The sequence below is a fragment of the Gordionus sp. m RMFG-2023 genome, chromosome 3 (assembly GCF_954871325.1).
Source record: "Gordionus sp. m RMFG-2023 chromosome 3, tfGorSpeb1-WG-v2, whole genome shotgun sequence".
In the NCBI taxonomy this organism is placed as follows: Eukaryota; Metazoa; Nematomorpha; class Gordioida; order Chordodea; family Parachordodidae; genus Gordionus; species Gordionus sp. m RMFG-2023.
The window spans coordinates 36,579,256-36,605,323 of NC_088777.1; the positions used below are offsets into that span (position 1 = coordinate 36,579,256).

General features: G+C 26.5%; 2 protein-coding genes across 3 annotated transcripts in view; one reads left to right on the forward strand and one right to left on the reverse strand.

Moving 5' to 3' along the window:
* Nucleotides 1–3,670: 3,670 nt before the first annotated feature.
* LOC135927567 (mitochondrial dicarboxylate carrier-like) lies at nt 3,671–12,210 on the reverse strand. Of its 2 annotated transcripts, XM_065463629.1 has the most exons (10): nt 12,025–12,194; nt 11,863–11,982; nt 7,202–7,488; nt 7,067–7,108; nt 6,739–6,853; nt 6,527–6,619; nt 5,519–5,599; nt 5,346–5,436; nt 4,547–4,606; nt 3,832–3,963 (listed from the first exon to the last, which is right to left on the reverse strand). In XM_065463629.1, the coding sequence occupies exons 1-9, from the start codon at nt 12,115–12,117 to the stop codon at nt 4,575–4,577; spliced, it is 954 nt and encodes a 317-aa protein (XP_065319701.1). In that variant the 5' UTR covers nt 12,118–12,194; the 3' UTR covers nt 3,832–3,963; nt 4,547–4,574. The 2 variants fall into 2 exon arrangements, with proteins under 2 accessions (XP_065319702.1, XP_065319701.1); XM_065463630.1 differs by lacking the exon at nt 5,346–5,436 and having other exon boundaries at nt 3,671–3,963; nt 12,025–12,210.
* The window catches only part of LOC135927568 (Krueppel-like factor 9), a 40,033-nt gene continuing 22,954 nt past the window's right edge, over nt 8,990–26,068 (forward strand). The window contains exon 1 of the mRNA XM_065463631.1: nt 8,990–9,037. The gene's annotated coding sequence lies outside the window, so the exon portion shown is untranslated. The remainder of the gene's footprint in view (nt 9,038–26,068) is intronic.

Here is a 26,068-nt window from a genome sequence, read left to right on the forward strand (position 1 = left end):
ACAATTATTTCCGAAACTCGGGGAATTAATTAAAGATTTAGTTTTTTCATGTAATACTGATATTCGGTGTAAGAGGTAAACAAATTATTTAACTCTATCGATCTATTATAGGAAATTAGAAAAGAAATTTCTTTTAATATAGCAATTTCAAGAGAGATAATATTTTAAAGGGATTGCTAATAAATTTTCGAAAAACTTGGTATTTCATGGGAGTACTTTTCTAATCTCGTTTTTGCAACGGATCAAAAAGCGAACGTAATAAAAGAAGTAATTTTTTTATTAAACTTTATTATGTTAAATTTAAAAAAATATATAGGTTTAAAATATAATGTAAAAAAAAATTCTAGTATAACATACATGTTTAATGTTACAATAAAGACATAAAAAATGTTGATATGTAATAGAAAAAATTATATTTTTATAACATTTCTTAAAATGTTTACTGACAGATGGACAAAACAGATTAAAACGCTTATCTATCATATTCATAACATAATATTAGATAACTATATTTTCGAGAAATTTACTTTACTTTCCTTTTATTTTTTTAAATTATATATTCTAGACTAAATTGTCCTGTTCACATGCTTAACACTATCATTAGGATTATCTTTAAAAGTATTTTCATTATGCAGAAATTCCTAAAATTAGCCTTGTTTTATCAATTGCCAAATCGCTAATAGTATTAAGCATTTAATTAGAACTTTAGACCTAAATATCGAAATCAGGTAGAATACCAAATTCAAAATGCTAGAAAGCATTTATCTAATGTATGATAAAATTTATGAGTTTTTATAAACTATCATGACCAATAGGGATCATTGGGGCTTAATAAAAGGTAATTAATTATTTAACTCAATATAAAGAAGCAACAATGCTCTTGAGGGCAATTGTAGGCTCCGCTAAGTATTATATTTGGTAAATATTAAATATAAAATTTTTTATATTTGTGCATATTTTATATAAAAATAACATTAAGTATAAACTTCTCCAAAATGAGAGTATGGAAATGGCAGTGGAAAGCTTATTTTTTATTATTTATCAAAATGATAAAGCTATAGATTTTTTTTCAAAATTATGGCAAGCTAGGTGATAATTTTTTTAAACCATGGTTGAATAGGGTAAAAAATTGAAAAACAATGAGGCTGATATTTTATCAAAAACCATTAGCGGAAATTAAAAACGTAGAACAATGGGCAAGCGGAAATTTTTTTTCAAAAATCATGAGTGAATTTTTTAAACAATTTAAAATGTACATTGGGCTTCAAACCGAACGGAACCGCGAAACCTGAATGAACAGTAATAAAGAAAATACAAAAAAGTGAACCGAACTATTATAAATATTTTGAACCGGTTCATAACGGTTTTTTAAAATAATGAATTATAAATTTTTAATCTAAATTTGAAATTTTAGTTTTTATTGGGGCCAATTTAAACTTGTGATTTCTTTTCAAATTAAAAATTTTTTACAATAAAATCGTCATTTCTTCATAGCTTATTGTTATTATTTTATTTTATGTTACATGTTTGAAACTATATATCTAATATACTTTTCATTTTCGAATGTTTAAGGCGATCGTTTTTTAGTAACGATATATTATATTGTAATAATATATTATATGTTGTAAATTGGATAACGTGATTTTATGTTATATAATTTTACATAATTGATTTACGTTGTATATAAAAAGAGATTATATATTATAAAATTCAATCAGTTAACTTTTCATAATAAAGAATCATTTAAAATCTTATATTTAAATTAAATTCATACTCCTAATATACATTATACCAAGTAATTCCCCTCAACAGACTTCAAATATCCTACTAATTCCTATCAATTCCGACGTCCAAGACAAGCTAATTCCCCCGCTTGTCAACACTTTATATATTCAATATTATGCATATTACTAGTTAATTAGATTAGAAATAATCTTCATGGTTAAAATAAATAAGAAATTATAAAAATATAAAGTAAAAAGATTGTTCTCTACGATTAATAATATTATATATATCTTTTTTTTTAAATCAAATTTATAAAAACCGGAACGAACCGAAAAGAACCGTTATAATCTTAAACCAAACCAATTGAATTTCTTCGAAAAATCGAAATGAAACAAAACCTTTATAAAATTTTTAAATAAAAGCCAAAACGAACCGAACCGCTATACTTAACGGTTCGAAGGCCTGTATAAGTAAAGCTAAACCATTTTATCCTACTTACCTACAATTTCCGTTGTGGTAAAATATTGGCATTCGTATTTTCGTAGTAGCCAACTTTTTCTTATTTGCGGAAATTTTATTTATTTCAGGGGCTAGCTGCTATTGTTCTTTTTCCGTTTTCTATATTTTTCATCCGTCACCTTATTAATTCGTTAACCAATCTTGGAAGATTTACCCCTGCTATGAATTGATTTATAATCTCTTACTCTATAATCCCTTTAAAACTACAATGTATGCTCACACACGTTCCAGATGTTAGATTAATGTATCACTTTTCTTAAACAGTTTTATCGAAGCGATCTCCTCGAACGTGCCCGTAATCCCAATATAAGCTAGTATTGACTTATAAATATTCGCTATAATTGGGACTTGTATGACCTCCATTACGAATTCGAAGTTTCTAGTTAATCATCAATATTTGTGATCTGTTCGAATGGAGGTAGCATCCTTTTTAAAACTTTCGATATATTACTTCCTTCAGTATTATTAATATCCTCTTTATTTTATATTATCATTATTTTTACCATGTTTTATCAACATCCATATTTTCATAATTTTTCTTTTTTTAAATCATTTTTTGTTTGATGTTTTTGTCATGATATAGTCGGAAATTTGGTAAATGCTGCTGCTGATTTTATATTATGGATTTTAAGTTATGTTATTCGGACTTACAGTGTTAATGATGATATAATAATAATACAATAAAATTATTTTTTATATTTCTAAATTATATTTGTTTATATCTCTGGAAATTGATAATTACAACCTAGTAAATAAATAATATAAGCGAAATAACGCGTCAATAATCATTATAATCAAACGAAAGACAAATTTAATAACCAAATGAGAAAATATTAAAAAATATTAAAGCTATGGATATGCGAAAGGTCAAATAAAAAACGGTTTTATAATTATTTTCATTTTTCTTAACATAGTCATGCTAATAAACTAAACTCTAATGTAACTTCACAATTAAATCGGACGTGAAGGGCATGAGTGAAATTTTTAGTATTCAACAGAAAAAGATTTTTAAAAAAAATGTGTTGAAGGGTGATCGGTGATGAGGATGACTTCATTTATCTTGGTGAATCAGAGGTCCCGAGTAAAAAAATACTAAAAATACATCCTCTTATTAAAATAATCTAGTGTTGATTGATATTTTTTAAAAACATAGTCCTAAATTAACTTCAGAATTTTTCTCAAAAATAGGATTGATTTATTGAGCATAAGCAGTTTGATATATTAAATAAAATTTATTTTATTAAACTGTACTATGCATTATAAATTATACAAAAATAACTTTTATTTACCTATAGTATAACAATGTTGATTGATAGTGATTGAATATAATTTAAAAATATAAATTATAAAAAATATTATTAATCTTATATTATATGATAATTTTTCAGATCTATATTCTATAAACATTTGAGCATTATTAAAATGTTAATATTATAATATATTACAAAATGATATTCGTTTATTGGTTAAATATATATTACACGATTTGATATTAGTATATTAATTAACCCAAAAAGTGCGTTGTCTTAATTAATCAGCATTCTAATTCTATTTTCAAACAGTTAACATCTTTACCTCTTTCAAAAAAAGTTTATTTTAAAAAAACTAATGAATTTTTCACACAATTTTCTTGAGGCCAAAGTATTTTGTTAATTGTTCTAAGAAAACGAATGTTAAGACTGTATGAGGCGCCAATCTTAAGAAAGCTGGAATGTAACCCTTTGTAAATATATATTTAATATATAAAAAATAAGAATAAATTAATAAATATTTCCTTTTTTTCTTTCAGAGAAGCGAACCTTTATAAATTAATGTTACAATTCATTTAAAATTTTAATTAATAAAAAAATATATAGAAGCTACGATTAAAATTTGGAAAATTATAAAGGTTCATTCAGTTATATTTTTTGTATAACAATAAAAGAAATTAAAAATATAACCCTTAACTCCTCAGGGAAATTAAGCTGTCTCCATATTACAAAAATCTGGAAAATATCTTCAATTATATATCATAAAGGTTTCGACCCCCATTTTTTAAAAATGGAAATTAATATTTATAAAAAATTGACGCTGCAAATTTGATCTCCTTATTATAATGTTCCAATTCCATATTTTTTTATGGTCAATTTAATTATAAATATAAGGGAGGTTTTAATATTATTTTTATTTTATAATTATAAACGTATAAATAATTTTTTTTTTAATTTATAGAAGTAGAGTAAAATTATCAAAAAAATTGTGGAGATAGAACTCTATAATAATTAATCTACAAATATTATAAATGTAGTATATTAAATCTAACTTTATAAAATGCGAATGGACCACCAGATTTATATAGTTGTAACGTGCAATCCATAATACCCTGTCATAATTTGATAAAAGTGTAAACGAATTTTATACAAAACTTGAAAATTATCATAGGAGTATATTGTGTAAAATTTGTAAAATAATATCGTCTATATTGTTAAAAAATAATAATTTTTATGACATTTTTGTTTTGTAAGAATTTTATATAATATAATAGGTGAGAGCTAATGAAGGTCAAAGATCCCGCCCAAACCGAATAGATAAAGATCAAATTAATTTTTATAAAATAGCTTCCAGTTTTTTAGGTTTGGACCGTTATAAAAAATTATAAAATTAATAATAATCAGAGACCGACAGAAGTCCAAATTTTAGGCTAGGCCCGGATTTGAAAAAAATAATAATTTTCAAGCCTTGCTTTATTTTTGATCATTTTAAAGCCCGTCTTGGATTTTTTTTCGCTATTTTAAATAATTTTGGTCGTATTTGTAAATTGTTTCTTAAGAATATTAAATGCTCCATTATATGATTTTCCAGCTGATTAATTGATTTTTAAAAAATTTAAATTGCCTGACACGACCCAGGTTTTATGGGGTAAAAAAAATTAATATTAAACCTGACCCCAATTAATTTTCTTTAATATTTTAGGGCTCATTGGTCCGAGATTCCCTACTCTAATAATAATATTAAATTATTTTCATAATAATAATCGTCTCTCTTTATTATCTAACCCCCTTAAGCTCGTTAGCTCTGCTATTTAAAATAACTATAAAATGTTCTATATTAACGAACGTAACCTCCATTAACTGGCCCCATTATGACACTTAATGGAGTAGAGGTTTTCCCGGACTTTAAAAAATCGATTTGGTGAATTGATATCGGTTTGATCTTTGAAGTTAGAATTAAAAAAAAATAGTTGGATACAACATACGACCAATAAAAGAATGAATGAATAAATAAAGAGTTTAACTTTATATTCGTTAGGTTTGGCGTTCATTAAACGAGTTTTCAACACATCCAAGGGTTGAGTTAAAGTGGCAGCTATCATACTCTAATCAGGGAAAAAATATAATAAATTGTATAAAATAATTAGTAAAGATGTCAATCTTGCTTTTGAGGCAATCAATTAATGTAAACTTTAGTGTTAGGAGATTGGATACAAATATTTTTGTTATCCCTAATTTTCATTTAAAAATTGTCATTGCAATTTAGAAAAAAATTCAGGCAATTGAAATTCATAATTCAATAATGTTTACTATATATTGCAATTTTTCTGAATAAAATGATTTTTAAAAGTTTAAAAGTTTATATTCTTCTACTTTTCAATATTTAAGGCTATGTATGACCTAAGGATATTTTAAAAAACCTCAAAATTTCAAATTTGTAACTTTATAAAATTATGAAACATCCAAAATCTTCCATTAAAATATTTTAATTTTAAAATTTATAATTCCTACCAAATTATTTTTATACTTTAGAGTTGAGACTATTTAATTTAAATAATCCCCATTTTTTATTATAATTTGAAAAATATAAATTAAAATTGCTTAACTTTTATTAGTAAATATTTCCCAACTTTAAGCTAAAATTTATTAAATTTTATTAATTTCTCGAAATTTAAAAAATTAATAACCTTCGTAATTTGAGAAAAAGCTACTATTTTAGTTTTACATTAAAATTAATTTATTTCCCTTTTTTCGTAGGTTATTTTGATATTTTGGTCACAGCTTAACATCAATTTATCTAGAATTTTAAAACATGAGTCTGAATTAATATTACAACTTCAAACTCCTAGTGATAAATTTTATTTGAACAAATTTTTATCTTATATTATCTAATCCTTAATTTCTAATAATTTATAAACATTTTTTCTTTCTTTGGTTTTCTATTCTCTAAAAAAAATTTAAATAATAAATTTTAAGTTATCCTCCTAATTTAGTCGATTTATATAAATTATTTATAAAGAATTGGAATTTACGGCTGAGACACTGGACATAATATGAGTGTGAACGTTGTCCGAAAGTTTTAAGTTTTGAATCAGGTATTGTTTGACTTGATCGTAAAAGGCTAGCTTTAAAAAAATTTCTTGTAATTTTATATCTTTTTTCTTTTCCTCTCCCCTCTCTTTTTCTTTCCTTCCTTTCTTTTATATTATCATATTCCTTTGATTGTTTATTTTAAATTCGTAACTTGTCCTATAGTCATAAATATTCCTCTTGAAGTTGCCATAGTCACTCCTGAATAAAGTTTGAGAAAACCTTCTTGGTTGTTTACTTTAATTAAACCATCTAACGCATGTTTGTAACTTTAAAATAATGCGTTTATTTCAGTGAGTTTTATATTTCATATCTTAAATTCAATTATTTTTTTATACATTTTAAATTATTGCAATTTATTTTTTATATCGAGTATATCTTTTATTTTCTCCATTCACAATAATGGAGGCAATAAATTAGTTAGAAAAGGGGAATTAGAATTACAGTATTAATGTTTAAATCTATGATTGATAAAAACTTACTTCCTCCTTTTATCAAGCGGTAATTTGATGTCGTTTTGCATTCTGTCAAAATTTTATAAATATAAAATTATTTTTGAATGAAAAGAGTATTGCAACGTTGGTTTTTGTTTGTTGGGGGTGGGGGTTGTAATTTACCTAACATTAATCATATCGGCCGGGCTACCTATGACTCCACCACATAACCCCGCTATGGCTGCTAAGCTTAATTTCACATATAGGGGCATGTTTTTCTCAAATATTTTGCAGTCATCCTTATTTAGAGGGGGTATTCGTTCGTTTTTCACGTTCAAAGTATTGTAATTTTTATCATTATTAGAGATTGAATTTTGATTCAAATGTATCTTATTGGAACCGACTTGAGATTGGATCCAAAATTGTTTGCATATCTCGTAAACGCCGAAACGGGTGGTAGAATAGGTGAGCTTTTTTTATTGAATATGATTAAAAAATACAAATCTATTTCGTGTAGCATTCCTAAATAGCTTTTATATTTAAATAATTTTGAATCCTCATGATTCCTAAATAAATATTTTAAATGATACATTTCTTTACATTAATATATTTTCCCTTTCTTAGTCAGTCCTTCCTTGTACCATTATTGTATCCAACTCTTTCACTTGTCCTCCAATATATGTGGTATTTTGATTTTTTGGATTATCTAGTCCACACCAAATATTTCAAAAACTTTAGCTCATTTCATATAAAATTTCTATTTTACATGACATTCAGCATAGTTCAGCATGCTGTACATAGGATTAGATAAATAAATCACTTGAGATTCGCATTAAACTTACTCTTCAAAATAAAATAATTAAAAATAAATCAAGTAGTTATTATTTTTCTTCATTAATACAAGAACTTAGACTGAAAACAACTTTTAACCATGAATATCTACCGTAATATACTCACCTGTATCAATACATCTTCCATGTATATTTATAATATATAATCAATGTAAATATCTGATCGAGTTTTTTTAACAAGCCATATTAATAATATTAACTAATAATTTATTAGGTTTAATAATTTTAATATAATTTTCCTAAACATTAACCCATATATTAACATGCCCTTATCTTGTATATATCCCATGTTTCCAATAGTGAGAGAGACTTACAAAAATAATTATTAGTTAATTTGGTTTTATCTTTCCTACCATGTATATAATTATCAATGTTTATTATAAAGTAATTAAGCCACCCAAACACCTCCCTAATTTTTATTTAATCCTTTTCTCATTCTTCTTACTTCCCATAAAAGCAAACTCGGCTTGTTATGCGTACATGTTGTTACATATTCGTAACAAAGTTATTTATTTCTTATTGTGTAAAGTTAATATACTTGTCCATTTAAATAATGAAGGTTTAATGGGACCGTGTGATATATTAAATTAAACTTTGATATTATGTAAATTGAACATATAAAACGTTATGTGATATATATCAAACAAATGTATACATATTTTTGGATAATAAAGAAAAGTTACATTTTAATAAAATACTATTACCGACGACAATCGACTTATTATTATCATACTACCGACGACAAGACATTCTTAAATACTACTACTGACTACTAGCGAGTCCCTAACAATTCTCAGGGCAAGACCTTACCCGCTTGTCAATATGGTGGAGGATAGGGGCACCAGGTTATTGGAAGCTGGTGCGGTGAGAGACTGAATATGACCTTCGCGCTCCTGGTATGGTACTGAAAGAAGAAACACTTGTTTTAAGAAAGATTGATGTCACTCGATATATGGAAATTTTATATTCACATAAGAAAAAATTTGTAAACATATTTTTTTTTGATAATCAAAACAATTTTTAAAGGCTCTTAATTTTTTTTTGTTTAACATTTATATTAAATAACAATGATTAGTATGTTAAAATAATATATGAATGGCCTGTGGTAATATAATTAAATTAAAACCAGTATTAATTATTATTATTATATTATTCCAATTAATATAGTGTAAGTTATACCTTTCTTATATATTTCTAAGTCAATGGTACAACTACGAAGGGCTATATTGTATTGTTAGGTTGACCCCTCCCCATAATCTATATATAGTGCAATTTATACCTTTCTAAGTTAAGGGTATAATTACGTTAAAAAAACTATTATGGATAACTATTAGCACCATTATAGTGTAAATAATACCTTTCTTATAAATTTCTAAGTCAAGGGTATAATTAGGAAAAATAAAACGTTATATTGGTTTGATAGTTTGACCCCTCCCCACTCCCCGCCCAATTTATTTGATTTGTTTGTATACTAATTGTTGTTATTTAACTATTTCTCCCAGATTTTTTCTTCTCAATTTTATATAACATTGGTGTCATACATACCCCGTAATACATATGATAAATTCTTGTTATTATATTTTATTCCCTACTTTACCCAGTTTTTATGATTATTTTCATTGTTATCAAAATTACCCCTACTTAATGTAATTATTGATTGTATACAAAAATATTATACATTATGTCCCTTTTATTATTCCTTCCTTAAGATATCTCTCTCATGGCAAGCGAGTTCCATCCCTATATTACTTTTTCATAAATTTTTAATTTAAATCTACATTCATTATTGTTAATACATCGTTTTGATAAAAAAAAATTTTTTTTTGGAAGTGATGCATGTTACATTTTCGTAACAAAGTTATTTATTTATTATTGTGTTAAAAGTTAATATACTTGTCCATTTAAATAATGTGGTTTAAGGCGATCATGTGATATATTAAATTAAACTAGTGTTGTTAAACGGTTCGTTTTGAGCCGATTTTTAAAAACGGCTAACTCAATATTTCATCCAGAAAAATACAATGCAAGTCCAAAGATTTTGCTCATAGAAGGAACAAAGGTCTTATATTGACAATATCTTGAGTAAACAATGTTTTTCTGGCTAAAATATTGAGTTAGCCGTTTTAAAAAATCGGCTCAAAACGAGCCGTTTAACAACACTAAATTAAACTTTGATATTATGTAAATTGAACGTAAAAAACGTTATTTGTGATATATATAGATTAATTTACCAAACAAATATATATACCTATTGGATAATAAAGAAAAGTTACATATTAATAAAATACTATTACCGACGACTAGAGTTGTTAAATGGCTCGTTTTGAGCCGATTTTTAAAAACGGCTAACTCAATATTTCATCCAAAAAAATATTATGAAGCCTGAAGATTTTGATCATAGAAGGAACAAAGGTCTAGTCATATATTATCGAAATCTCGAGGCTTATGCAATATTTTTCTGGCTAAAATATTGAATTAGCCGTTTAACAGCACTACTGACGACAATCGACTTATTATTATCATACTATTGATGACAAGACATTCTTAAATACTACCACTGACTACTAGCGAGTCCATAACAATTCTCAGGGCAAGATCTTCCCTACTTGTCAATACATATAACAGTGGCCTTCCAAAGAGACATGAATGGTCTTTCTTCTAATTATTTCCTTTAATAGAATTAAGCATTGCTGTTGTATATAACTTCATTATGTATAAAAGGCATAGGACTAGGTGTTTAATATCACGTATCATATAGTTATTCAGAAGGGGCATTTATTGCTTTGACCTAATTCTAAATATACCATTTATCATGCATCTCTAAGATAGATGCCATTTATAAATGAAAAAATTTGCATGATAAAAATATGTGGCACATCTTAAATATCCTATATCTGATATGAGTAATGAAGATAAATGATCCAGCCCAGTCAGTCTTAGACCATGATTGGACTAAACCAATTGATGGACCAGTCTTTTCCCATAAGCCTATTAATATTAAGTTTATTAGTAATCAAATTCAAATAATTTTTAAAATATTTTTTTACATATTTATCTAGAAATAATTTAGTTTTGATACAATTTTCATATATACTTTGCAACATACTATGAAAATAAAAAGTTTGTCATAAAAAATATTACTTTTAAATTAAACATTTTATTATCCATATTTGATTTAATATTAACATAAAATACTTTTATATTTAATAAAATAAGAATTAAATTAGGGAAAAACAAAAATATTTTTAAAATAAAAACATTAAAAGTCTGATCCTATACATTATGTCACTTTTATTATTCCTTCCAATCTCTCTCATGCCAAGCAAGTTCCTTCCCTATATTACTTTTTCATAAAATTTTGATTTAATTAATTCTATAATACATAGAATTTCAATATTGTTTATACATCGTTTTGATACTTATTTTTTTTTCTTGAAAGTGATGCATGTTACATATTTGTAACAAAGTTATTTATTTATTATTGTTAAAAGTTAAATATACTTGTCCATTTAAATATTAGGACCATGGTCCACATTGGTCTTTTGTTTGAGGAACATGGTCCAATTTGGTCCATGTATATCAATTAGGACAATGACCTTCACTAGATATGGGTGGGTTAAAAAATAATTCAACATTGGATAGGTGGGCGGTAGTTTGAAAAATATTTTATAGGTGGAATGAACAAAAAATGTTTTATTTATTAAAAATTAATTTTTTATGACATAATATTATATAAGCTTAAGTATATATATATTAAAACAATATATACAAAGAGACTAAACAACCATATAAATAATTTTTAAAAATAGGTGTGTACATAGACTAAGCAAAATTTTTAAATAACTAGGAAGATGGGCCTAAAAAACTAAAACCATTGCATAAGTATTTTTTCTTAAATGAGAGGTAGAGTAAGATAGACTTCTACCACTGAATCTCAATATTTATGAATTTCCTATTATTTGTCAAAACAAATGTTCTAAAAAAAATAATAACTTGTCTTAAAATGGATGCAGATAAACCATTATAGAGAGAAAAAATTCCTTGTTTTTTAATTATATCTAAGGTGAAAGGTAGAATTCTGATATGGCCATGCTCCTGAGTTTGTAAATGAACCTAATTCAAAAAAAAAATTTTATATATAACAAATAAGGAAACCTTAATTAAATCCAGTGGGTGAGTACATACGGCAGCTCCAGCACTGGCTAAACCTCCAAAATACCATTTTGGAGATAATTTTTGATCTCTCATGTTTTTGAGACTTATTTTAAATTGAAATAAAATTTTGTCAACGCATTCAGCATAAATATTGATTTTATTTGAAATATTCAAAAGATTGAATGGAAATGATACCCTGTCAGCAGTCTAAAATATATATATTATAGTTTTAGATTATTGATAGTTCACTCACGTATAACCTACAAGGTTTTTTAATAAAAAACACATCAAAGAAGTTTAGTCTGATTATAAGTTTATAAATTTTTTAGGTCCCAGGTAACAGCCATGAATGTTTTGCGAGGGGGGATACAGGAGGGTCCGCTTTCTCGGCAAAGATATTTCAATATTTTTGCAAATGTAAATTTGAGTCCCTTTTTTCTTAATTTTTGTTATAATAAAAATTTTATAAAAAAGATCTTTTTCATACAAGAAGATATTGAAGCAAAAAATTTTATTTTTCAATATTTTTTATCTTCATCATTTTATTGGAATTTTTATAAGTTGTTCGCTGATGTATTATTTAAAATTTTATTGTTAAACGGCCCAATTTAGGTCTATTTTATAAAAGTTTTATTGAGATTTAATTAAAGTCTCAAGATTTGGAGGTTATACCCTATCTACAATCTATAAACCAAATTTCCATTATCACACACATAATATTATTTTGGCTTAAATCATAATCGTGTCGTTTTTAACAAACCAATTTAAGGCATAGAATTAGGTTTACCCTTGGAAAGTAGGGGTGATAAATATCTCTGTCGTGATTGACGTTTTATTGAAAAATGTTAATGTCAATCAATATATTTAATCTAATATTGTGCGTGATTAATATTCAATCATTCATATATTACAATATCTCCATTTTTAAAAAGTTTTAATTCTATCATCTTAGCTTTGGTCGAGGTAAAGGATAACTCAATTTTGAAAAAATATACACTTACCTTAAAGGTTAGCGAATTTTTTTGTTAGCAACACTACAGGCAAGAAAGTGTCTAATTTTGATTAAATCTTTTAGGATTCTCAAATAGGTAGGTTGTTAGTTGTAACCTGTTACAATAATTCAATTTACTTTGTAAGAAATAATAAATTGGGTCAATTTTTTATCATTAAGTGTCACCATATTTGATTGACTGATTTAAAAAGTCATTAAGAACATGTTGACAATGATAAAATATTATGTAGGTAACATCTAAATACCCGAAAATTCGTTAGAATCAAACCCCCTCCTAAATATACCCCTACCTCCTTGAAATATATTTGCGGCCTTCGGCTCAACATTTACTCACACATCATGCTCTAACAATTTCGTAATATTTAACAAAAATTTTATAATTAGCCACCTTTAAAACCTCAAATCTATTTATTAAACTCTTTCAAGGCTCTTTACTATTTAGTCTAGGAATAACAAATCATCCATAGTTAGTGCTAATCGACTAGTTTTTACTTACAGAATTTTAAATATTAGCCACGAGCATGTAAAACTTCAAACTGTACAAAGAAGTTATCTGTAAATGAATGAGAAATAAATATTTATTCATCAATTTAATTTTTATTTATCAATTAATGTTTAATCTACAATATGTTAATTTTTACTTAAAAAATTGGAGGCAATTAGCTTCTACTCCCATCTCTCAAGTATCCGCTCTATGTTGATAGATATTTACAGATGTGGCTCGATTCATATTTTCCACTTTTATTTAAAAATATACTATAAAATAAAATCATAACTAGTAAGATTAAAAACAGACTCATTTATAATTTATCTAGAAAGCATCATGCAGTCCCGTCTAATGAATAGTTTTGAAAACGAGGGTAAAAGAATTTATAATTTAGAAAATTTTTTCGATATATTTCACAATAAGCTTAGCGAGGAATTAAAAATGCAATTAAATTTTTAAAAGATTTATCTTCAATTATTGAATAAGCTAGTTATTTTTTTAAAAAAATTCAGGAATTAAAAAATAATACACTATACATTCCTCAAAAATGTAAGAGATTAATGAACATTTGAATAGTATTTAAAAAATTGAAGCCAAACAACTCCCATTTGAGATGCAGAATCTATCTACATCAAAGATATCATTAGCAATCAGCTGTTGATGAATTAGTTTTTAATTTTGTAATTGAAAAATTACAAACATTTTCAATTATAGAAACACTGCATTTATTAATATTATCAAAAAATTGCAGCCAACTAAAAATGTGATGTATAGGCTTACCCTCATTATACAAATATACAATTCCTTTATTAGTATCTAAATATCACATGACATAATGGTCTATATTTACAACTGGTATATACATGCATGATTGATATGTATATGACATTTATAACATTAATAATATAAATAATAAATCTCATTTATAACATATCCCCACACACAACTCCTCAATCAGCCTATTTGTAGGTTTTCTAGCTCTTTGTGATTTCCGCGTTTCTAGTTTTCCATTATCTTCCACATTTTCTAAAATCTCAACTATATCCAACTCTCTATTTTTTATATTTTCTTCTTCTCTCTCTGACTCCATATTTTCTCCATTTTCTTCTTCTCTCTCTGACTCCATATTTTCTTCTTTTTTTTCCCCTGGCCGAGTCTCCATTTCTTTAGCTACCTCCCTTTTAGAAGTTGATCCGCATGCTTTCGTACCATTCTATCCTTGCTTTCTACCAAATAAGAATATACCAGTTCTGGATTTATTAACTCCTTCTCTCCAACCTGAATTTATTTCATTATGCACCCATACCGGTTGTGCAATCTAAAATTCCCTCATTTGACTATGATCATCATGCTCTGCTTTTTGTCGTATATTTGATTGTTACATTTCATCCCTAATTTGGACGTAACCAATTTAATCCCGTTTTTAAATTTCGCCCCAATAATAACTTTGCCGGTGAACGTCCAGTTGATTGATGTTAACCCATTCTATATGCTATCAAAACTTCTCCCATGGCTTCCTCAGGCTCCCTGATTCCTAGTTGCAAAACATCGACTCTTGAGGGTTCGTATCGTTCTTTCCTCTAAACCGTTCGTTTTTGGATGGTACAGTGTTGTATGTATCAATTTAAAATTTTTCTTGAAACAAAATTTTCGAAATTCTCCAGAAAGAAATTGAGGTCCATTATTTGATACAATTTGTCTAGGTGTTCCAAACCGTGCGAAACATTTCCTTAAAGCCCTTATCATTTTCGTAGACGTGGTCTTTCTCATTAACTCAACCTCAACCCATTTAGTATGTGCATCTACTCCAACTAACCATGAATACGAATCAATAGGCCCCGCGAAATCCAAATGAATTCGTTCCCATGGTATATTAGATATGTTCCACGAATATAAATGAACCTCCATAATATTCGACAGGTTACTTTGACATGACATACATTGACTAATATATTGTTCAATATCTTTATCGCAATTAGGCCACCAACAATACATTCTAAAAATTGATTTCATAGCATTTATTCCTGGATGCCCTCTGTGTATAATCGTTAATTCTGATTTCCTCAAAACGGTTGGAATTACCAACTTCCCATTCCATTCAATAACATCATGATCTACAGACAATTCCTCTCTACGATTATAAAAACAAACTAACTCTGTATCTTTTTTCGCATCAAAATCCACCCATCCATGCTCAATGTTTAACTAACTTGACTAATATTTATATCGTGCAAATTTTCTGATTTTTAACGCATTTTTTTGATCGTTATTTGATTCTATGCCTTCTACTGGCAGTCTAGATTAAGTATCAGCTACTTTATTTTCTTTTCCTGGAACATATTCAATATCAAAATCATATGCGGACATTTTCCAAGCCCAGCGCGTTAATCGACTATTGGAGGATATTTTTGTAGTTCCCGTTTATCACCAAACAATTTTTCCAAAGGTTTGTGATCTGTTCGCAATATAAATTTTCGACCAAAAATGAAAGTATGAAATTTTTCCATTTGTCTCTTTTTCTATTGATGCATATTTTTTCTCTGACTCAAATAATGTTCGTGAGGCAAATGCGATTGGTCTGCTAATATCTTTTTTTACTAAATGACACAACACAGCTCCGAAACCAGTGTTGGAGGGTCACATTCCAATATAGTTGGCAAGTTTGGCGAATATGGAATTAGCGTTTTATTTGTTGACAAAAGCTGTTTTATTTTATCAAATACCTCTTGTTCCCTGTCCGACCAACCCCAGCAACATTTAACGCTTGTTAATTTATGCAGTGGAGCGGCAATTCCATGCAGATGTGGCAAAAATCTCTCGTGATAATTCACAAGTCCTAAAAAAGATCGTATTGGTGTATATTATTAGGAGTTGGTATCCTTCGAATAGCATCTATTTTTTCTTTCGCTGGGTGTATTCCATTTTTGTCTATTACAATACCTAGAAAAGAAACTGATTGATTTAAAAAGCGTATTTTGGCCCATTTTGCCTTCATACCCACCTATTTTAATTTAATTAAAACTTCTTTTACGTTATTCAAATGTTCTACATCATTTTTCTCCGTTATGATAATATCGTCAAGATATACTCCAGTCATTTGGCAGTCTTGTAATATATTATCCATATATCTTTGGAAAATGGTCGGCGCACTAGAAAAACCGAAAGGCATACATTGATATTGGAAATAACTAATGTGGGTTGATATGGTTAAGTATTCTTTTGAACTCTCTTTTATTGATAATTGTAAATATGCATCTTTCAAATCTATTACCGTAAATTTCAACCCATCTTTTAATTTTAAAAGATCATCCACCGTTGGTATAATATGATAATCGTATAAAATATATGGGTTTAATGTCACCTTAAAATCCGCACAAATCCTGATTTCTCCATTTGTTTTGCGTACGTTTACTGTTGGAGTAGCCCATGTCAAACGTTTTTTTTGTTGGGTCAATCTCCTTCAATATTCCCGATTTAACCAATCTATCGAGTTCCATTTCAATTGGTTTTCGTAATGGAAAAGGTACTCTACGAGCTGGCCATGATTTCAGCCTTGCTGCCTCACTCAGATGTATGCTAACTTCTATATCATTCACCCGTCCTGGCTTGTCATCAAAAACACTGAAAAATTCTGTCGTCATGCCAGCAATTTGTTTATCAGTTGTCATAACCTCTTTACTTGTGATACTAAGTATAGTAACTTGTCGTGGGATAAACATATTAAATGCCAGTATCCATGGTAGTCCAAATAATGGTATGTCAATTGAACGGGTCACCACAATCGGTAGTATCTGCTTATCTTTTCAAGACGAACCCTTACCATAGTCTCACCAAGTACATCCAGCGGTTGGTTACCATATACTGACAAAGGTTTGGTTGGTCCAAGCTTGGGTAGGCCAATTTCATCTCAATATTGTTTCCCAATCACCAATACCTGTGCTCCCGTATCATAATGAAATTCTATAGGTACTTCATTTATCCTAACAGATATCTTCGCACTATTTCTACCAATTTGGGAAATATTATTAATTGAATCTAATGAGTAATTGTCATATTGATGCATAGCATGTAACTTCGGTCCCTTACAATATTTAGCATAATGCCCTACCTTTTGGCAATTATAACATTTCACCCTTGATGCAAAACATTGAAAAGGGGGGTGAGTTCTTCCACATTTTGAGCATTCATTGTACTTATACATATCATTATTGTTAAATTTACTGTTATCTCTAAACTTAAAATTGTTATTATTATTATTGTAATAACTAAAATTTCCTTTTTCTTTATTATTATTATATGGGTACTTTTGATTAGAAAAATTTCCTTGATTATTCTCTATCTGCTCCTTAGGTTTATTGACCTTTTTTTACCATCATATTTGTCACTTCATCCTCAGCCCTTTCCATTGCCAAAGCCATATTAAACCTGTTGAAAACTCACCCTTTCTTCCATGTCATTTATTCCATCTGGAAATCTGATGCGAATATCTTTCTCCAATGCACCCATTTTGATTCCAGCCACCATCTGATCCCTCAATCTCCCACCCAGGTCAGATTCAAATTTACATTCTTGTGCCAATTTTTTAAGTCGGTCTGCAAACTCAGCAACTGCTTCACCATCCCCTCTTTCTATCGGAAAAAACTTAATTCTCGAGCTGAATAACGTTGAAATAGGCTTAAATACTTTTTTACCTACATCAATTATCTCCTCATAATTAAGTTCTTTCAAAATTTTTGGATATACAAAAGACCTCATCTCTGCCAAATTACTAATCCCCATATAAGCAAATAATATTTTTTTTTTGGTTTTATTATTTATTAATATATCTCTTACCTCTAACACATCATCTATATATTCATATTCAATATTACCTTGAAAGTTGTTTTGTTTGTCATAATTTTCAAATTTTATTTGTATAATATTATTTACTTTTAATATTATTTCTCTCTTCTTTGTTCATTATAAGATCGTCGCCAATATACAAATATACAATTCCTTTATTTAGAATCTAAATATCACATGACATAATGGTCTATATTTACAACTGGTATATACATGCATGATTGATATGTATATGACATTTATTAATAATTTATATAATAAATCTCTAAGAAATTGAAAAATTATTTTTGGCATACAATTTTTAATGCACAATAAGCTTAGCGAGGAATGCAATTAAATTAAAAGATTTATCTTCAATTATTGAAAAAGCTAGTTATTTTTTAAAAAAATTCAGGAATTAAAAAAATAATAGACTATACATTCCTCAAAAATGTAAGAGATTAATGAACATTTGAATAGTAAAAATTGAAGCCAACCAACTCCCACTCATTAAGATGCAGAATCTATCTACATCAAAGATATAATTAGCACAATCAGCTGTTGATGAATTAGTTTTTAATTTTGTAATTGAAGAATTACAAACACTTTCAATTATAGAAACACTGCATTTATTAATATTATCAAAAAATTTCAGCCAACTAAAAATGTGTGTATAGGCCTACCCTCATATTAAAAATTAAAAAAGTATATTACACCATGGCAAAGAAATTAGTGGATTTATTTTGTATCCCCAAAATAGTCTACAACTGTGTATTCTTAGTCAGCTTATCATCGATATATAAAATGTATATTATTTAGATTGATAATATTGTCTTTTAAAAAGTTCTTATTTAGAGATGACGGCACACTGCACCCAAACACTCTTGAGAGTGTTTCAGCCTGCTTAGCTTGTAAAAGGCTAAAAGAAACACACATTTGATTATCTAGCAAAAATAATCTTTGGAATTTTTAAATAAAGCGACCAAATACCGACAATGCTAGAAATTGTATAAAAGCTTTCAAGTAAAAAAATTATAATATATTTATTAGAGTATATGAACAAGGAGAGGAATTGGATGATGAAATAGTCCTCTGCCATTATTTTATCTATTTGAAAATCGATATACTAATGATAGTAATGTATACTTACCTATTCCTATTCAGCACACACTTTAAATTGCAAGAGTTGACATTGAAAAGGCAGTACAATTCCATTTTAAAAGCTTTTAAAAATTACATTATCTAAGTGTAAGCTATTGTGGAATAAACATGGGCAATCTTCAAACTGTAAAGCCATTTTTAAGGAAAACATGGGAAGATATCTGATTAAACTGGTTATAACAAGATGGGACTCTTTTTATAACTCCGTGAAATTAATAGATAGTCTGCCAAAAATTTGAAGAATCAAGTGTTTTATGGAGGAATATTGTATGGTTATTGTTAATTAAGAAATATAATATATATATATTTGATTTTATATATAATTGGACCGATTGCTACGGCTCTTTCAATTTTAGCGAGCGATAAAGAATGTATTTGGGTATATCCCATGATAACTATTATAATATTAATAAAAAAGATTAAATAATTTCAAGTTTTGTAAGCCGCTTAAAATCAATATTGGAAGGCATCGATAAGAGGTATGCAGTTAAAGTATTGCTATATTTTGATTATCTTATATTTTCAATGGATTCAAACATATCTATAAAGATGAATATATACTATCCGCAATAATTCATCGGCCATTTAAATTGGATTGGCCCTGGATAATATTAGAGATCAACAAGGAAGAATGCTATAACTTATTTCCAGTTTTAACAAAAGATCTTGATAAAGAAAGAACAGACTTCATTTCTTTATCGAACACACATACCAGAATATTTTCTGAAAAATAAAAAATATTTTTGATAAGGAAATGAATGAAGATCCTTGGGAAAATGATCTATTAAGTTTTTTTCAAAATAAAGATAATTCTTTAAATATTTTTAATAAATTCCCCTAATTAAAATTATTATTTATTAAATATAATACAACTCTTCCATCCTTTGTGCCAATTGAAAGTGTGTTTTGCACGGCAAAAGCTGTGTTGAGCACTAAATGCTCTTGTTTGTCTGATCAAAATTTTGAAAATCAATTGTTGCTAAAAATAAATAAAAAATTATATAAAGATGTTATTTTATATATAATATATTATTTTTGTATAATTTTATTTATATTATAATTATATATGTTTTTTTATAAAAAGATCTTACCTTATTATATATTCTTTTTGTATAGCTTTATTTATATTATATATTGTAGGAAAAAAATAAATATTTTTTTTTGTATATGTTAGCGTCAATGTGTTATTTTCGGCAATGTACACATTGCCTGATTTTTTTTAGGCAATGTGTTACAGTGGTAGGCAGGGTGAATTAGTTATTTAGGCAATGTATTTTATTTTATAAATTAATAAATTTATTATTTATTTAAAAGATTAATTTATTATTTAATTGATATTAATTTAATATTTATTTGGGAGGAATTTATTATTTATAATATAAATTTATTATTTTTATAATTTAAAGATTTTATTAGATATATTTTTAAGTAATATTTTTAAGATTGTCAATGTTTTTTATATTTTTTTTTGAGATTTATATAAATATTTTTATATATTAATTTTTTACGTACTTTTTTATGGTACATTTTTGATCGTAAATATTTTTATATAATTTTTCTGGTACATCTTTTGATCGTAAATATTTTTGAATATATTTTTGAATATATTTTTATTAAAGGATTTTTAATATATATATTAAATCCTTTATTTTCAATTTTCAAATAATAAATAATATAAAGTATTAAAAAAACGAAAATATAATATTTTATGTTTTAATATATTTAAAAATGTTTGAAAAATATATAATAATATTATATAAAAAAAAAGAACGGAGATGGTGTGACGCAGGGGAACAAAAATGAAAAAGGGACGTAAGTGTTGTCTAGGATAGCTCTTTGGCTAGAAGATTACCATTGAAACTGATATAATTAGCTTTGAGAATCGCTATGGATAATCGTTGATGAAGAAAAAAACCCTCTCGAGGTTCTTCTGAGAGTTTGCTGATTTATGATCCTAAGTTTTTGAAAAATGCTAAGGCGAGTTTGCCCAAGGTGCCAAGAGTGGTTGATATGATTGGGATGAAGCAATAATCGTTCATTATTTCAGTGTATTTAGAAGTTTTAAGTTGTTCCTTCTGGTCAAGGATGTTGATGGCGTGGTTGGATGGGGCCAAGGGGTCAATACAGGAATAGTCCCATACCAAAAGTTGGCCTCTCCTCCATGGGATTTGAGAGATCCCGTCAGGACGTTTACCGTCAGATCTAAAAAGACCCTGTGGTTCTAGAGTGGAAGGAATTTGGGCGGATTTCAGTGCATGTTGGATGATTGTATTACATTGCTTGTGTCTGATGAATCGTCCATTGCAGGAGCGACAATGTAAACTATGTCTACCCTTCGAGTCAACTGGCGAGTTGCACCCTTAGCAGATGTGAGGGTGAATGATGGAACAATTTAGACGAATGCCGATGGCGTGGGTAAATTCATTGTCAGATAGTTGAAGCTGAAGATTGGTAGATGGGATGGCCTCAAGAAACTCATGTCCCGTACCATTGAGCAGGGAAGAGAATAGGGTGCGGTCGATAGATTGCATGCTAGATAAGAGAGTTTCAACGCAGCGAGCAACCACTGGTCCATCCCAGTCTTTCTGTCTATGGGTTGTGGGGGGATGAGAATCAGCATTGATCCTTGTTTTCCAAATATCCATAGCCACGATTAAGGAAAGGTCTTCTTTAGAATTATGGGAAGTGGTTATTGGCTTTGTCAAGAGACTACTCGATATGAAAGTAGTTATTGCTAAGTCATGTGGAGATCTGATGCCGAGACCACCAAATTTGGTTGGAAGAGTTACTATTTTCGTTAAATCTGATATTTACTATTTTTTCGGTTAAGTCCTTTATTTCTTTTTCGTAAGTTTGGAGAGGAATAGGATATTTAAAAATTGGTGTTGACCGAAGTGCGTAAAGAATCCTTGGTATAAAAAAGAAATTGAAGTAAGGTGCTTATTGCCTCGTGTCCTCTTACAGGCGATCCTAGATGTGTTAATTCTACGCTTGATGTGGATTTGAAATCGTGAGTGTTGGGAGCATTAGAATTTAAATGTGAGAATTCAGATATTTGAATAATTTTTTTAAATTTGTTATATTATTATTTTTAATATTTTGATTGATAATTGTTTTAAAAATAAATTTTTTAAATTATTTTTTATATATTAATTTTTTAGGTACTTTTTATCTGATACATCTTTGATCGTAAATATTTTAATTTTTTACGTACTTTTTTTCTGGTACATCTTTTGATCGATCGTAAATATTTTTGAATATATATTTGTTTTAAAGGATTTTTAAAATAGTACTTTTTTTCTGTTTAGGTAAAAATATGTTTTGTAAACATGTTATATTAAAATTTCAGTTAAGATGTACCATAGAAAAGTGACAATTGTCATAATCGTTATTTTTGAACTTTTTTGAGTTTTTTTAAAGTAAATAGGTAAAAATATATATTGTAAACAAGTTAAATTAAAATTTCAGTGAAGATGTACAATAGAAAAGTGACAATTGTCATAATCGTTATTTTTGAACTTTTCTGAATTTTTTTAAAATAAATAGCTAAAAATATATATTGTAAACAAGATAAATTAAAATTTCAGTGAAGATGTAACATAGAAAAGTGACAATTGTTATAATCGTTATTTTTGAACTATTTTGAATTTTTTTAAAGTAAATAAGTAAAAACATATATTGTAAACAAGTTAAATTAAAATTTCAGTGAAGATGTACCATGGAATAGGACAATTGTGATAATCGTTATTTTTGAACTATTTTGAATTTTATTAAAATAAATAGCTAAAAATATATATTGTAAACAAGTTAAATTAAAATTTCAGTGAAGATGTAACAGAGAAAAGTGACAATTGTCATAATCATTATTTTTGAACTATTTTGAATTTTTTTAAAGTAAATTAAAAAAATACATATTGTAAACAAGTTAAATTAAAATTTCAGTGAAGATGTACCATAGAAAAGTGACAATTGTCATAATCGTTAATTTTGAACTTTTTTGAACTTTATTAAAATAAATAACTAAAAATATATATTGTAAACAAGTTAAATTAAAATTTCAGTGAAGATTACCATAGAAAAGTGACAATTGTCATAATCTTTATTTTTGAACTTTTCTGAATTTTTTACAAATAAATAGCTAAAAATATATACTGTAAACAAGATAAATTAAAATTTCAGTGAAGATGTACCATAGAAAAGTGACAATTGTCATAATCGTTATTTTTGAACTTTTCTGATTTTTTTTAAAATAAATAGCTTAAAATATATATTGTAAACAAGATAAATTAAAATTTCAGTGAAGATGTAATATAGAAAAGTGACAAGTGATAATCGTTATTTTTGAACTATTTTGATTTTTTTTAAAGTATATAAGTAAAAATATATATTGTAAACAAGTTAAATTAAAATTTCAGTGAAGATGTACCATAGAAAAGTGATATTGTCCAAATCTTTATTTTTGAACTTTTTTGAATTTTTTACAAATAAATAGCTAAAAATATATATTGTAAACAAGTTAAATTAAAATTTCAGTGAAGATGTAAGAAAAGTGACAATTGTCATAATCGTTATTTTTGAACTTTTTTGAAGTAAATAGGTAAAAATATATATTGTAAACAAGATAAATTAAAATTTCAGTGAAGATGTACCATAGAAAAGTGACAATTATCATAATCGTTATTTTTGAACTTTTTTAAAGTAATAGGTAAAAATATATATTGTAAACAACTTAAATTAAACATAGAAAAGTGACAATTGTCATATAGTTATAAACAAAATTCCTTAATTCACTTTTAATTATTATAATCAAAATTAATGATGAATTTTTTTCCTGCAAATCGTTTCTTGATTTTATAAAAACTCTAGATATAAAAATTTCTATGAGATTTATTATGGTTGTATTAATGACTAAAATAATAAAATATTCCACTATTATAATTAAACTTTACTCTTCACAGCAATCAGAAAGGTTTTTAACATAATGAATAATAGCTCGCATATGTATAATTAATTTTAAATTAATTTACTTTTTCTAAATATGTTTACTAAATATAGGTTATTTTGTATATCAACTAACTATAATATCTTTGACATATTTATTAAAAATCTATAAATAAATATATTTTAGATATTTATTCACTTTAATGAACTATCTAAAATTACAATTTTATTGGAATATTTAAAACTATAACTAAGATTATATGCAAAACATTAATTTTTATATCTAGAGTTTTTATAAAATCAAGGAACGATTTGCAGGAAAAAAACTCATCATTAATTTTGATTATAATAATTAAAAGCGAATTAAGGAATTTTGTTAATAACGATATGACAATTGTCACTTTTCTATGGTACATCTTCAATGAAATTTTAATTTAATTTGTTTACAATAGATATTTTTCGCTATTTATTTTTAAAAATTCAAAAAAGTTCAAAAATAACGATTATGATAATTGTCACTTTTCTATGGTACATCTTCACTGAAATTTTAATTTAACTTGTTTACAATATATATTTTTAGCTATATATCTTAAAAAAATTCAAAAAAGTTCAAAAATAACGATTATGACAATTGCCACTTTTCTATGTTTAATTTAACTTGTTTACAATATATATTTTTACCTATTTACTTTAAAAAATCAAGAAAGTTCAAAAATAACGATTATGACAATTGCCACTTTTCTATAGTACACTTTCACTGAAATATTAATTTAACATGTTTACAAAACATATTTTTACCTATTTACTTTAAAAAACTCAAAAAAGTTCAAAAATTAACGATTATGACAATTGTCACTTTTCTATGGTACATCTTCACTGAAATTTTAATTTAACTTGTTTACAATATATATTTTTAGCTATATATCTTAAAAAATTCAAAAAAGTTCAAAAATAACGATTATGACAATTGCCACTTTTCTATGTTTAATTTAACTTGTTTACAATATATATTTTTACCTATTTACTTTAAAAAATCAAGAAAGTTCAAAAATATCGATTATGACAATTGTCACTTTTCTATAGTACACTTTAACTGAAATATCAATTTAACATGTTTACAAAACATATTTTTACCTATTTACTTTAAAAAAACTCAAAAAAGTTCAAAAATTAACGATTATGACAATTGTCACTTTTCTATGGTACATCTTCACTGAAATTTTAATTTAACTTGTTTACAATATATATTTTTATCTATTTACTTTTAAAAAACTCAAAAAAGTTCAAAAATAACGTTTATGACAATTGTCACTTTTCTATGGTACATCTTCACTGAAATTTTAATTTAACTTGTTTACAATATATATTTTTACCTATTTACTTTTAAAAAAGTTCAAAATTAACGAGTATGACAATTGTCACTTTTCTATGGTACATCTGCACTGAAATATCAATTTAACATGTTTACAAAACATATTTTTACCTATTTACTTTAAAAAAACTCAAAAAAAGTTCAAAAATAACGATTATGACAATTGTCACTTATCTATGGTACATCTTCACTGAAATTTTAATTTAACTTGTTTACAATATATATTTTTACCTATTTACTTTAAAAAAAG